We start from the raw sequence: 14040 nt of genomic DNA on the forward strand, positions 1-14040 counted from the left end.
TTGACATCTCTTTTGATTGTTGGATTTTTGGCTTCTCTTTTCAGTTTACAGGGGGTTTGTGGCCCGTAAAGAATATGCAAAAGCAAAACATCACAAAAAAGTGGAAGAATACACTATCAGATTCCAAGCAAGTAAGAATTGTTCGCTTTCCTGGCTTTCACTTGCTCTCTGTTTACAGTATGCTGCTCCAGACTCCTTGCTATTACCTAGCTACACTGATTGCCTATGCTCATTTACATATTCTGAGGTGTAATTTATCTATTATGTATAATATAATACATAATATACATAAAATATAATACATAACATATAATTTATCTATTATGCATCTAAATGCAATGGTTGAAATTGAAATGGATCAATGGATGCATTACCTGTACCTCCAAGTAGCTTAGGGGCCCTTTTCCCAGCTGTGAAGTGGGCTGGCTAAAAGCCTCCAGCTTTGCTTCATGTGATATACTCAACTTTCTCTCTCCAGAAAGTCCTGTCTTGTTTTTCTGCCAGCTTCGTGCAGATGCCTTGGCTATCCTTGGAGCACTGCACATGGACTAGATGCCTGTGTGCTGGCAACTGCACCAAAGCCCCTAGTAACTAGTCAGTGCCTACGTGCCCCAAGCTTGAGTCCTTATTCATCCTGATTTTCTAGATGATATTTGAAGTCCCTTCCAACCTAAACCCTGTACTATGGACCATGATTCTATGGTTCTATGATGCTATGAATCTATGGTACTGTGATTCTATAGTTCTATGAATCTATGATTCTGTGAATCTGTGATTCTATGAATCTATGATTCTATGGTTCTATGAATCTATGGTTCTATGAATCTATGATTCTATGATTCTATGAATCTATGATTCTATGGTTCTATGAATTTATGATTCTATGGCTCTGTGATTCTATGATTCTATGGTTCTATGATTCTGTGGTCCTATGGTTCTATGATTCTATGAATCTATGGTTCTGTGATTCTATAGTTCTATGAATCTATGATTCTGTGAATCTGTGATTCTATGAATCTATGATTCTATGGTTCTATGAATCTATGGTTCTATGAATCTATGATTCTATGATTCTATGAATCTATGATTCTATGGTTCTATGAATTTATGATTCTATGGCTCTGTGATTCTATGATTCTATGGTTCTATGATTCTGTGGTCCTATGGTTCTATGATTCTATGAATCTATGGTTCTGTGATTCTATAGTTCTATGAATCTATGATTCTGTGAATCTGTGATTCTATGAATCTATGATTCTATGGTTCTATGAATCTATGGTTCTATGAATCTATGATTCTATGATTCTATGAATCTATGATTCTATGGTTCTATGAATTTATGATTCTATGGCTCTGTGATTCTATGATTCTATGGTTCTATGATTCTGTGTTCCTATGATTCTGTGGTCCTATGGTTCTATGATTCTATGAATCTATGGTTCTGTGATTGTATAGTTCTATGAATCTATGATTCTGTGATTCTATGGTTCTATGATTCTATGGTTCTATGATTCTTGTGGTCCTATGGTTCTATGATTCTATGAATCTCTGGTTCTGTGATTCTATGGTTCTGTGCTTCTATGGTTCTATGAATCTATGATTCTATGAATCTCTGGTTCTATGAATCCATGGTTCTATGATTCTATGGTTCTATGAATCCATGGTTCTATGATTATATGGGTCAATGATTCTATGGCTCTATGATTCAGACCAGCAACTTGAGCTTGTGCCTCCCACAAAGCACACGTTGTGGGTAGCCTTGGCACAGTGCAGCTGGTTACTCTGGAGCTTAGCACATCTTTCATGCTGAGCTTTTTCATTTTGAATAGTGAGTCTTTGCAAAAGGAGCATGAGCTAAGCCTTCTGGAACTGCTGAGCTATGAATTGTTCACTTTCTCTCGAATCTCTTAAACATTCAGCTAATTCCAAGCTGTTACCAGAAGAGAGCTAGCTCATCTCTGCAGCCTGGTAATCAGGTGTTTCCCAAGGAAATGAAGGGCTGAGTCAAAGCAGGTCCATGAAGCCAAGAGCATTGTGTTCTAGAGCTTTCTATGGCACTATGCTCCTGCTTCTTCCTGTGACTTCCTATATGTTCTTTAGTCCCATAAAATGCAAAGAAAGAGCTTTCTTGTATCCTCCTGTAGAATGGATGCAGCTCTCTGAAACCTCAAAACCAGGCAGAGTCATTTCAGATGGAACATCATAGTAACATCCACCCCAGTCTCTCTTCCTTGGGTTTTTTTGTGTGTAATGCTATTCTCATTTGACTCTGCAGTGTGTGGGACACCCATAGCTTATTGCCTAAGGTTGTTTTGTGTTACAATCTGTGTCAGTTGCCAGAGGATACTTACTCAGGAAGTGGAGAAAGGAGTTAACAGAGGCAAGAAACAAAGCAGCAGTCACGATTCAGTCTCACTACAGGGGATATCAGGAGAGGAAGATCTTCAAAAGAAGGAGGTAGTGTTATTTTCTGTCTCTTTTGTCACTCAGATGAGTCCTTTTTCAGTAACTAGACTGCTGAAGAAAAGCCATGCATGATAAAAGTGAAGCAGCTTAGGATTAGTCTGGATGTGTCTGCAGAGGTCCTGTACAGTTATGTGGGAGTTTTTTGGGTCAGTAGCCCATTTTCTTGTGTTTTTAAGCCCATGGGATAAAGGCATATTTAGGGGAAAGATCAACAGTGTTGTGCTTACCTGTCATGTCACTGTGATCTGGGCATGAGTCTCTTTTGGGAACTGGCTCATCATAAAAAAAAGCCCAGGCAGGAGTGAGAAACAGGCATCTGCAAGGAACTCTTCTCATCTTAGGGCACTGTTTGAGATAAGCATAGGTGATGACAGCAGGAACCCAGATGCCTTGCTCAAATCGAGCAGCTACAGCTTAGGTGAGGTGAATCCCATTCCAAATATCTCTGCAATGTGGCTGCTGTCCCAGTCTCTGACATGGAGCTAGTAGCACTTGTCACCAGCGTGGTAGCCTTTTAAGTAGGTGGAGACTAGTCCAGAGAGGCAGAAAACAGCTGTGAAGGAGTCTAGAGGGAAGGAATAGGGGGGCAGATTTCACCTGGCACTGGGGTTTTTTGACAGCAACCAAGTTTTACTGATAGTAACAAAGGAAGCTTAGGGAATGGATCTTTTAAATGTGACTTTGCCCTGTGCCCAGGATCATTCTTTTTGCATTCCCAGTGTGACTTGAGGCAGTTTTCTTTCGTGAATACATACAGCTGTGTGCATTTTTATCTATCTGAGGTGCTGCAAAGTTTCTGCCGTGTGTGTTTGTTAACATTTGAATGAATTCTTTCCTGTTCTAACCAGCCCTCAGGCAGCCTAGATTGTCCCCTCCCCAAATCTTCCAGGAAGAATTTGACAGGGATGTCCTTTTTCACTTCAGGAAATAGTCATCACCAGAAATGCAGAGGTTGCTTTTCTGCCTTTAATTCCAGTTATGGGAATCAAATCTCCCCTGGGTTGCCACGTATCATATTGCCCTTTAGCACACAAACAGCACCAAGGTTAGTTGTGAAGTTGTCACTATCCTTCACTTCCTTCAACTACGATTTTTGCCCATGCAGTGCAACACTTAAAAGGAGGCAGACTGAAAATGAAGGATCTGTTAGTGAAGAGGAAAAGGATGAAGACTTTGAAGGTCGTGAGGAAAGTCCAGCTGGAGGGAAGAGTGACCTTCCCAAAACAGAAGAGGAGGCAGTTGTCATTCTTCAGAGCCATTACAGAGGCTACAGAGTCCGCAAAGAAATAAAGGAACAGCACCAAAAAATAGCAGAGGAAGAATTATCTGCTGTGGAATTCCTTGAGGCACAACTACAGCCAGCTCAAAATGATACACTGGAAGAAGACTCAAATGAGGAGACCCAAGATGAAGCTGCTGCTGCTGAAAGTGAGTGCTCTGAGTACAGCGAGGTGGGGACTGTACCGAAGCAACAGGGAACATCTCCTGAAAGAGAGGGAGCTTCTGCCAGGCAGAACCCTGAGGCAGAACAAGGTGAAGAAGAAGCCTCTTCTGAAGGGCTGTCCAGCAAATCTTCTGTCGAAGTCACAGATGAATCTAGTTCCCAGCTGGAGCAAGATCATCAGGACGCATTTGGTGTGGGTAGGCAGAATCAAGAATCTGCTATGGTGCAGCCTAGGACTGCCAGGCCTGTGGAAAGAAACCACCTGAGGCATGAAGTGGTGCTGCATACTGGGTGTAAAGGAATGATAAGGAAAGAGTCCCTGAGAGGCCCACGGAAGCAAGCTGAGGCAGAAAGACGAGGTCCAGAAGACAAGGAGAAGGCAGCAGTGGTTATTCAGAGCAGTTACCGGGGCTACAGAAGGAGGGGACAGCTCAGGAAAGAGGGGAAACTGCCCTACAGAAGTCAAGAGAGAGCTATAAAGGAGCCAACAGAAGCAGCTCACCTTCAACCTAGTGATCCCCAACAAACAAAAGACAGGGAAGGCTCCAGTAGAGAGGCTGAAGACTCCAAGACACTGAAGGCAGACTCGGAGAAAGAGGCTTGTGACTTGGCAGCCTTCTCACGGCAGGTAAGAGGGATGTAACATATGGACTGTGACCCTAACACTGAGCAGTGGAAGAGTGGCAAGATTATTGCACTGCCTTCACTGGAACCAAGGTTTTACTCTCTAAGTTGAGGCTGAGGGTTTGTAGAAAGGGTTCCATAAAAATGCATGTTTTGGGGTGCAAGAGAGCATACTGTTCTCCCTCCCTTCTCCCTTCTTTCTCCCTTCTCCCTTCTTTCTCCCTTCTCCCTTCTTTCTCCCTTCTCCCTCCCTTCTCCCTTCTCCCTTCTCCCTTCTCTCTTCTCCCTCCCTTCTCCCTTCTCTCTTCTCCCTCCCTTCTCACTTCTCCCTTCTCTTTTCTCCTTTCTCCCATCTCCCTTCTCCCTCCTCTCTCCCTTCTCCCTCCTCCTTTTCTCTCCCTCCTCCCTTTCTTTCCCTTCTCCCTTTCCCTCTCTCCTCCCTTTCCCTCTCTCCTCCTTTTCCCTCTCTCCTCCCTTTCCCTCCTTCCCTTCTTCTCTCCTTTCTCCCTTCCCTGCCTTTCCCCTCTTCCTTTCTTTCTGTTGTCTAAGGGAGATGGGGAGGTTTGTGTGTTAGGGATCTACACTACAGTAGGTGGAGCAATACCTTTACAACTCATTCTCTAGTTCACTGTTTGACCTTCCATTACCTTGGAAGTGACACATTGACATTTGTATCATAATGTAACATCCTGTGTTATATTTTTCAGATATCAAAATTATCTGAAGACTACTTAGCATTGCAGCAAAAATTAAATGAAATGATCCTCTCACATCAGCTGAGACCTGTGATGCTCTCCAAAGACAAGCAAGCTAATGGCCGACTTTCTTCCCACGTTTGTCAGTCAGGTAATGTTGAACCTTCCTGATAGCAGAAATTTCATTGGTAAAGAGAAGCAAGAAACTCCTAAATGTGTGTTTCAGAGGCCAGAGAAAGTAGTGATTGAGTTATTTCTGCCTTCTTTCATAGGGCAAAGGGGTTCAATGAGTTTTAAATCCACCAAGTGAAGCTGCTCTTAAGTGAATTTATTTGTCCTTGTGAAAATGCACAAAGCAAGCTGCACAAGGGAGCAGTATTCCCTGTGGCTTGAATTTCTGATTAGATTAGATTTGCTTGCTAAATGCTTCCAGATGAACATAATGGCTGCATCCCAGGACTGCACCTTTGGACTGCTAGGGAGCCCTGGGTTACTGTGGTGTCAGAACAAGTGCACAAATGGTCACTATCAGGCTCTTTGAGGTCAGACTCTCAAGTGAGGGGAATTGGATCATTATGGGAGCAGGTTTTTTTCCTCCAGATGAATAATGGTGCCCATGCTGCTCAGTGGTAAGTGACAGCTCAAGTACAAAATCTCAGGAAGGGAATTTTCTATATTTAGAACAAAACTCACATGGTAGAGGGAACTCTGGTACAGCTGAGGACCTTTTCAGCTACATGACACAGTGAGGCAGGCAGGGTTTTGTCCAGGGTTCCTCCTGCTGTGGGATGGTGCAGCACTGCTTGTGGGGGTTTCATGGGCAGCCTGGGGAAGGGAACCCTTGTAGTGCTGGCTGAGCACAGCTCTATCCACTGACCAGTCTTTCTTCTGTGCTACTGAGTGGCCAGCCAGGGAGCACTGAGGCAAGGGACTGGAGAAAAGCAGGAGAGTCAAGTGCTGCTGCTGTCCTCCTCTTCTCTGCTACTGGAGTGGCCTTTTGGACACCACACAGCCAGGATGTACAAGAGCTGTGTTGGGAGCTGGCCAGATCTATGGCAGAGTATAAGATCTGGGAGTTGACCACACTCTCATCAAGGAGAATGTTAGTATCAACCAGAAACTGCAACTGCTTGCCTCAGTGAGGCTGTCAAGAGTTAGGCACAAGTGGTCAAACACTTGCAGCCCCTGCTGCATGCATTTGGGCAGTTCTCAGCCTCTCACAGTCCCTAGAGTCATGGGATGCAGCGGGTTGGAAGGAACCTCTGAGTTCATGTAGCCCAACTCCCCTTCAGTAAGCAGGGACATCCCTGACTAGATCAGGTTGCTCAGAACCCTGTCAAACCTAACTTGAAATGTCTCCAGGGGTGGGACCTGGGCAAACTGTAGATCTAGGCCTGCACTACAGTAGTCATTTTCATAGAATCATAGAATCAACCAGGTTGGAAGAGACCTCCAAGACCATCCAGCCCAACCTAGCACCCAGCCCTAGCAAGCAACCAGACCATGGCACTAAGTGCCTCAGCCAGGCTTTGCTTCAACACCTCCAGGGACAGTGACTCCACCACCTCCCTGGGCAGCCCATTCCAATGCCAATCACTCTCTCTGACAACAACTTCCTCCTAACATCCAGCCTAGACCTCCCTCGGCACAACTTCAGACTGTGTCCCCTTGTTCTGTTGCTGGTTGCCTGGCAGAAGAGACCAACCCCACCTGGCTACAGCCTCCCCTCAGGTAGTTGTAGACATCAATGAGGTCTGCCCTGAGCCTCCTCTCCTGCAGGCTGCACACCCCCAGCTCCCTCAGCCTCTCCTCACAGGGCTGTGCTCCAGGCCCCTCACAGCTTTGTCGCCCTCCTGTGGACACCTTCCAGTACTGCAACATCTCTCTTGAATTGAGGAGCCCAGAACTGGACACATTGGTACAGCAACAAAAGGTGTGCACGGAAAGGCTGTAAGCAGTGAGAGCTCAGCACTTCTCTCTAGCAAGTCCTGAACTTCTGCTGGCATTTCCCTGCTTGCTTTCAAGCCCCTCTACGAGAGCCATACAACTGCTGCTCCTACTCTTGTTTTCCTTCTGCTGTGTTCTGAGCCTGCCTTTGTACTTCTGCCCCTGTAAGACGTGGAACAGAGCTGAATCAAACATGTAGCATTTCACTTAAATGACCTGCAGATGGCTTTATCTGTTTCTCCAGGTGGCCTAATAAGTAGAGACCTTTCAACACGTAGATGCTTATCACAGCTGTAACCACACAGTTTCTCCAGTCTGTGGTATTAGATCTGTTGTAAGTCATACATTAATTTAACATTAGCATCCATGGATCCTGTCTCCTTGAGACTGTTGTCTTCCAGGCTTATCACTGTCTTGTCAGAGTGTGCAGACACAGTTCAACCTAAAGGGCTGCTGGTACTGACTCATCTTTATTCAAGGGTTTCTTGAACGTTTCAAGCACATGCAGCTCTCCACAGCTCCTGTCATTTGTGGTGGTGTTTGAGGATGCACACAGGTGAAATGAGCTGCTCCTACATTTTGTTCCCCCTTCTCTTACATCTCCTGTGTAATTGGAGCTTTCAGTGAGGGCTGAGCATGGAAGTAGTCATACCTTGTAAGTGAATACTCTAGGGTCAAAGGATGAGTGTGCAGCTTGGGTGGGAACCTTTGAGGTGGTGTTAAATGAGATAGCTGAGATCATAGAATCACGGAATCAGTCAGGGTTGGAAGGGACCACAAGGATCAGCCAGTTCCAACTCCCCTGCCATGGGCAGGGACACCCTACCCTAGATCAGACTGCCCAGAGTCCCATTCAGCCTGGCCTTAAACACCTCCAGAGATGGGGCCTCAGCCACCTCCCTGAGCAACCCACTCCAGGCTCTCACCACTCTCATGGTGAAGAACTTCCTTCTCACGTCCAGTCTGAACCTACTCACCTTCATCCTTGCTCCATTCCCCCAGTCCTGTCACTCCCTGATAGCCTAAAAAATCCCTCACCAGCTTTCTTGTAGGCTCCCTCCAGATACTGGAAGGCCACAATAAGCTCTCCTCAGAGCCTCCTCTTCTCCAGACTGAACAGCCCCAGCTCTTTCAGTCTGCCCTCATTGCAGAGCTGCTGCAGCCCTCTGAGCATCCCAGTGGCCCTTCTCTGGACACACTCCAGCATCTCCATATCCTTCTCACACTAGGGGCTCCAGAACTGGATGCAGTACTTGAGCCAGTCTTGCCTTGCCTTGCCTATGTCTTCTGCTCTGCTAGTAGCAGAGTAGCTGCCAGCACCAGCCTGGCATTTCCAAGGTGCTTTGACAGCTGCTGTCATGGAAGGTTTTCATATCAATGTCACATCATGTTGATGTGTTTGGTGGATAGAAAGCATCACTTTTCCTTTTACATGTAAAGTACATGGCCAGACCTTGCTGCAGATACTTGGAAGTCATAAGGGGAAACAGGCTCTGAGATATTTTACTGTGCAGAACTGGGCTTCAGCAAAAAGCCTTTCTCTATAATGGACTCTAAAAGAAACATAATTGGGCTATTAATAAGTAGATGATTTTACTCTCTGCTTTCTGCTTCATTGCCTGCTGCAGAAAGGTATAGCCCCTCTGGAAAACAAGCACATCCAACTCACCATTCATCAGGCTTGGGGATGTAATTTGTCTTCCACCTTTAACTCTGCTAGGCAAATGATTTCTGGAATTAGCAGCAACTAATAAACCAGCAAATTCTACTTTGTGCTGGGAGTCACCTGACACAAGCAACAGCCACTTCAGCTTTGTTTCAGTGCCAGTGGACAGGAGGAAATCACAGCTTTGCCTTCTGGTGAAACAAAGAAGGCTAAACCCCTCAGGCTGGATTTTACTCAATGTCTGTTTGGGGTCAAAACTCAGAATTGCATTTTCAGCCCTCTGCATGATTTTAAAAAGGAGCAGTGGAGGTCCAAGCTTAGGTGGCTGCCTGCCCCCACGGGGTGTTGCTGTTCCCTCAGGACAAGGGGGAATGGAGCGAAGCTGGAGGTGGGTAGGTTCAGGCTGGACGTGAGGAGGAAGTTGTTGAGCATGAGAGTGGTGAGAGCCTGGAATGGGTTGCCCAGGGAGGTGGTTGAGGCCCCATCCCTGGAGGTGTTTAAGGCCAGGCTGGCTGAGGCTGTGGGCAGCCTGATCTAGGGTAGGGTGTCCCTGCCCATGGCAGGGTTGTTAGAACTGCCTGATCCTTGTGGTGCCTTCCAACCCTGAGTGATTCTGTGATTCTTTTGCATGGCTGATACGTATGTACAGCATATGGGCTGAGATGAAAAGCTATCTTTTACTGAAACCCTAATTATCATTGGCAACATGATGGCTTGGGAATGCAAGAGGAGTCTTCTTTGCATAGCACATGGGCAAGAAGTATACAAACACTCTCAGCTGGAATGACTGTAACCTAGAATGTGGTAATGCTCTATGTACTTGGCAGCCATGGATTAGATAGTGTCACAGCATATGTGGTGTTGGATTCTTAGGGGACAATAAGAAGTCTTTAGGTATGATGAGAGCCTTTTTCCTTGGGATTTTCTTAAGGCACTCAGGCTGGCTTCATTTTCTTCTCCCAGATTGTCATGCAGCCATGATCTTTGGCACAGGTTTTGAGCCTGTCCCACAGGAAAGGAGTTCAGTGTTTCTGTTCAACTACACTGAGTTTTAAGGGACCTTTTTATAGCTATTGTTTCCAATTTAGGCTCCTGCTGTGGTTGCCTCTGCTGTCTCACAAATTGAAACTCTGCTAACTCCAGGTGGCCCATTTGCAATGCAGCAGGGTAACAACAGCCCACAGAAGAGCAGTCAGGCCTGCTATACCTATTCAGATCAAAGAATGTCATTTGTGTTTAATACAGGTTACTGAAATGAATTTATTGCCTCTGAACTCCACTGTTTGACACGACTTACCTGTACCCTGGCTTAGAAAAACACCACTGTTACCTTCAGTGCAAAATGCTACAAGGTGCTTGCCCATCCATTACCTGGGAAGCAGTCTGCATTTCAGATAAGAAACTAAACCAATAAATGTAATCATTATCCAACTACCATTTAAATTAGCATTATTGGTTCTGACTCTTCTTTATATCCATGACCTTTACGAGCCTTTACTTATCAGATGTAACAAAAACCTTACACAGCCAATTTTACAGCAGTCAGCAGTGATGTATTAGTGATCATTTCTCATATTAAATGATGGTGCTACCTCCTTAATTAAAGGTACATAGGAGAGGGCTTGGGGTTTTAGTGTGTAAAAGGGTTCCTGGTGTCATTAGGGAACAAACTACATCCTTCCTTCTAAGACTCAATCACATGTAGTTAGCACATCTGAGTTATGGAGTTGAGAGTTGGTCCATGTAAAAGAGGATTAGATCAGCCTTCAGTAATACAGTGGGTGCCAGATCATCATTCCACCCTCACACTACAGTCATTTATGAGTAAGGACTCATGGTCTGTCCCCTGAATACTTAATAGGACAGGGAAATTATATAACCTGGGACAGAGAAAGTATGTAACCTGGACAGGGAAAATATCTAACCTCACTGGATTATGCAGTACACCTGCACCTGTGATTCACTACACTTAGACTTTGTTCTGTGACTTCATTCCCCACCCTGTACCTGTCCCCACGACCCATCTCTGTCACTGGAGCTTTACTGCCATGCAGCCCCTTCTTCAGGAAAGAATTGCCCCAGACCCCTATTAACTTTCCCTCTAGCTGAAGCCAAAGGTAAGGTGATGCTCCCCATGCTCTACATCTGTGGTCGCTCAGCCCCACAGAGTCAGTTCTGTGGTCTCCAAGTACCATTAGGCATTAGGAACCCTGCATTCTGGGTTGGCTCTGTGACAGTCAGCCTGTGAGCCCTTAGTAGCTCCATATCTGAGCACTGTCAGCACTTCACTGAGGTTTTTAACAAGCAAATGTCCAAGACACTTTTCTAGCTCCCCATGCACTGAGCTAATGTAACCCACAAGTCAGTGTTCTAGTGCTAAGTTTGGGGACTGCCAGTGGAGAGCAGTTTCAGTTTGTGTTGAAATCTTGATTTTGTTTCCTTTAGGATGAATATTTTTTGGTGTGTTTTCTGTAGAGCAGAAGTTGAATACACCAAGCTAAATTACACTGGATGCAGTGGATAGGGTCCTGCTGTGTTGCCCAGTGGTACATGGCTTGGCTTGAAACAGAGCAGCCTCAGCAGGAGACTCTGGGGACACCATGATAATGCAGAGGGCTAAGCTCTGAATCAGAGGTCTGATGCTAGTTCCCTCATTTCACACCTGAAAAGAATATCATCCCTGCCACCCAGGCCCCTGTTACGAGATGGTAGCCTTCCAGTGTCCTTCAGAACCTTCTTTCAAATGTGGAGCACCAGCCATTTTCAGGAGGAGAAGCCTGTGCCAGGCAGACTGCTGGGCTGCTCAGCCTGGCAGTTGTTTCAGGGCATGTGTCTGTGTGGGTAGTCAAGGCTCCAAGGGACAAACAGATCCCTCTTTCTGCTCTGGTGATGGAAGTGCCCCAGACAGTTGCTTTCTTGAGTTACAGCAAGCAGTAGAAGTGACTGTGTGAATCTTTTTGCTCTCTTTGGTGAAATTCTCTCCCAGATTTGCAAAAGCCTCTGAAGAAATCAGCAGTGCTGTCTTCTGCTTTTTCACAGCTGCAGCCAAAGTAGAAGACTCTCGCCCGATGCTGAGACCTCCCAGGAGGCCACGGAAACCCAAGACGTTAAATAATCCAGAAGACTCCACCTACTACACTCTAATACATGTGAGTTTAGCAAGCTTTGGGGGCTGAAAATGCCAGATCATTCCCACCTAAACCTTCTTTCTCATTGCCCAGTTCACAGATTGCAGTGCGTTGGAGGAGACCTCAAGGGTCACCTTGTCCAAGCCCCCTGCAGCGAGCAAGGATACTTCCAACTAGATCAGCCTGCCCTGGACCACATCAAGTCTGATCTTGAATGTCTCCAGGGATGGGGCCTCAACCCTCAACCCTGGGCAGCCTGTTCCTGTATTTCACTATCCTCATGGTGAAGAACTTCCTCCTTATGTCCAACCTAACTCTACCCTGCTCCAGTTTCAAACTGTCTGCCTTGTCCTATCTCTACAAGCCCTTATGTTGATTTCTAGTGCAGCTGTGCCATGCTGAAAGGAGGCAAGCCACAAACTTCACATTTCAAACTAGGCTTGAAATTGAGGCTCAGTGTTACCCTGACTGGGAGAACCTGTGTCAGGCCAGCTCTGACTTTTGTACCTAAACATCCCCCACTCATTATGTGCAGGAGCAGCGTTGGCACTTTCCTTACCCAAGCTGAGTGCCTGCTGTCCGTAGTCTCTTTGTAAGTCATGGGGGAGGAACAGGTTTGTTTGGAGAGCTATTTTGAGCCTCTGAATTAGTGCTTGATCTTGCAGAGAGAGCAAATATTAAAATAGGCTGTATTAGTATGCACACTGTAACTTCCTTTACAAATGTGTCAGATTGTGATTGTGAAGGAATTGGCAAACACCAACAGCTCAGGAGACTTAATGGATTTGAGTAGCTCTATATATAGCCTCTGGTCCAAGTTCAGCTACCAAGGGCTGCTTTTCACTCTTGACTTTAGTGCCCTTAAATATAGGGAGGGAGGGAGAAAAAAAGGGGGGGAAAAAAGTAAGCAGAAAGGTAGAAAATGGAAAAGCATCTCAGCATTTCCACCAAAAAAAGCAATTAAAGAGATGTGCTGGAAGTGCCTGTATCTTAGTGACCTGTTTTAACAGCCGGTGAGAGCCCAGCTAATAAACTAACCGTAGCAATTGCTTCTCCTTTCAACAGAAGGTGTCACCAGGGCCTTCAGGGAGGCTTGTGTCTGGCATACCAAAAAAGACAAATATGGCCATGTGTCATTTGCTGGGGGGGAGTTTGAAATAACACAGCTTTAGAGCAGTGATATTCTGAAAAGAAAGTGTATTCTTAAAGATAAAGAGGCGTAGAAGATTTGTTTTGTGAAAGCAAGCGAGGTTGGTGAGCTGAAGGGATGAAATGAAAGGCATGGCACTGAATTCTGCATCAGGAAGGGTAATTCTGGAGTAAATGCATGTTTAGAAAGCTGAGCCCATGCAGTCAGCAGCACAGCGTTTTCTGAGAGCTAATTTGTTACATGGCCAGCTCTGTATCAGCAAACAGCCGTCACATCATGTCAGTGCAAACAAAGCCTGCAGCAGGGCTGGGGAGTTGTGACATGGATTTTCAGCAGCAGTTTTTCAAGGTTTTAATCAATGTTGCTTTCAATTAGTTGTATTTTTCAAGGAGATGTGACAAAGGGAAGCTTGTCTTCCTGATACTGAGCTCACTGGTAAGGGAAGGGTTTGGCATGAGACTAGGTGATCTTTAAAGTCCCAAGCCAAACCACTCTGTGAATCTGTGAATCTATCCATACAGTGAAAGTTTAGAGAGGAGAACTACAAGTCCTTAACTTCCTAAACCTTGAGTCAGTCATTGAGCTCTAACTTGAGATCGTAGGTCATAGAATACTCCGGGTTAGAAGGGACTTTCAAAGGTCATCTAGTCCAAATGCCCCTGCAGCCAGCAGGGACATCCCTCCACTAGACCAGGCTGCCCAGAGCCCTGTCAAGATACTCGAGGGCAAACAGCTTTCCCAGCTGGAGTGGATTTGCTTACTAAGAATCTGTGTGGCCTGCAGTTACTCACAGCTGGGGCAAGCTCAGCTCACCTGGGAGTGAAGGCACACAGAAAGAGTGCACTCTGTGAAAAGTTTCCTCCATCTTCTGCATTTCTCTCACATCACTGGAACTAGGTGATCTTGGAGGTCACTTCCAA

The 14040-nt window shown here is 45.7% G+C and overlaps 1 protein-coding gene across 1 annotated transcript in view; it reads left to right on the forward strand.

Annotated features, from left to right (window-relative positions):
• The window catches only part of MYO3A (myosin IIIA), an 84297-nt gene that overhangs the window by 62592 nt on the left and 7665 nt on the right, over positions 1-14040 (forward strand). Inside the window, exons 28-32 of the mRNA XM_064162723.1 lie at positions 45-131; positions 2334-2457; positions 3572-4538; positions 5242-5380; positions 11882-11991. Coding sequence (XP_064018793.1) covers positions 45-131; positions 2334-2457; positions 3572-4538; positions 5242-5380; positions 11882-11991 — 1427 coding nt within the window. The remainder of the gene's footprint in view (positions 1-44; positions 132-2333; positions 2458-3571; positions 4539-5241; positions 5381-11881; positions 11992-14040) is intronic.

Source organism: Pogoniulus pusillus, chromosome 23 (genome assembly GCF_015220805.1).
Source record: "Pogoniulus pusillus isolate bPogPus1 chromosome 23, bPogPus1.pri, whole genome shotgun sequence".
In the NCBI taxonomy this organism is placed as follows: Eukaryota; Metazoa; Chordata; class Aves; order Piciformes; family Lybiidae; genus Pogoniulus; species Pogoniulus pusillus.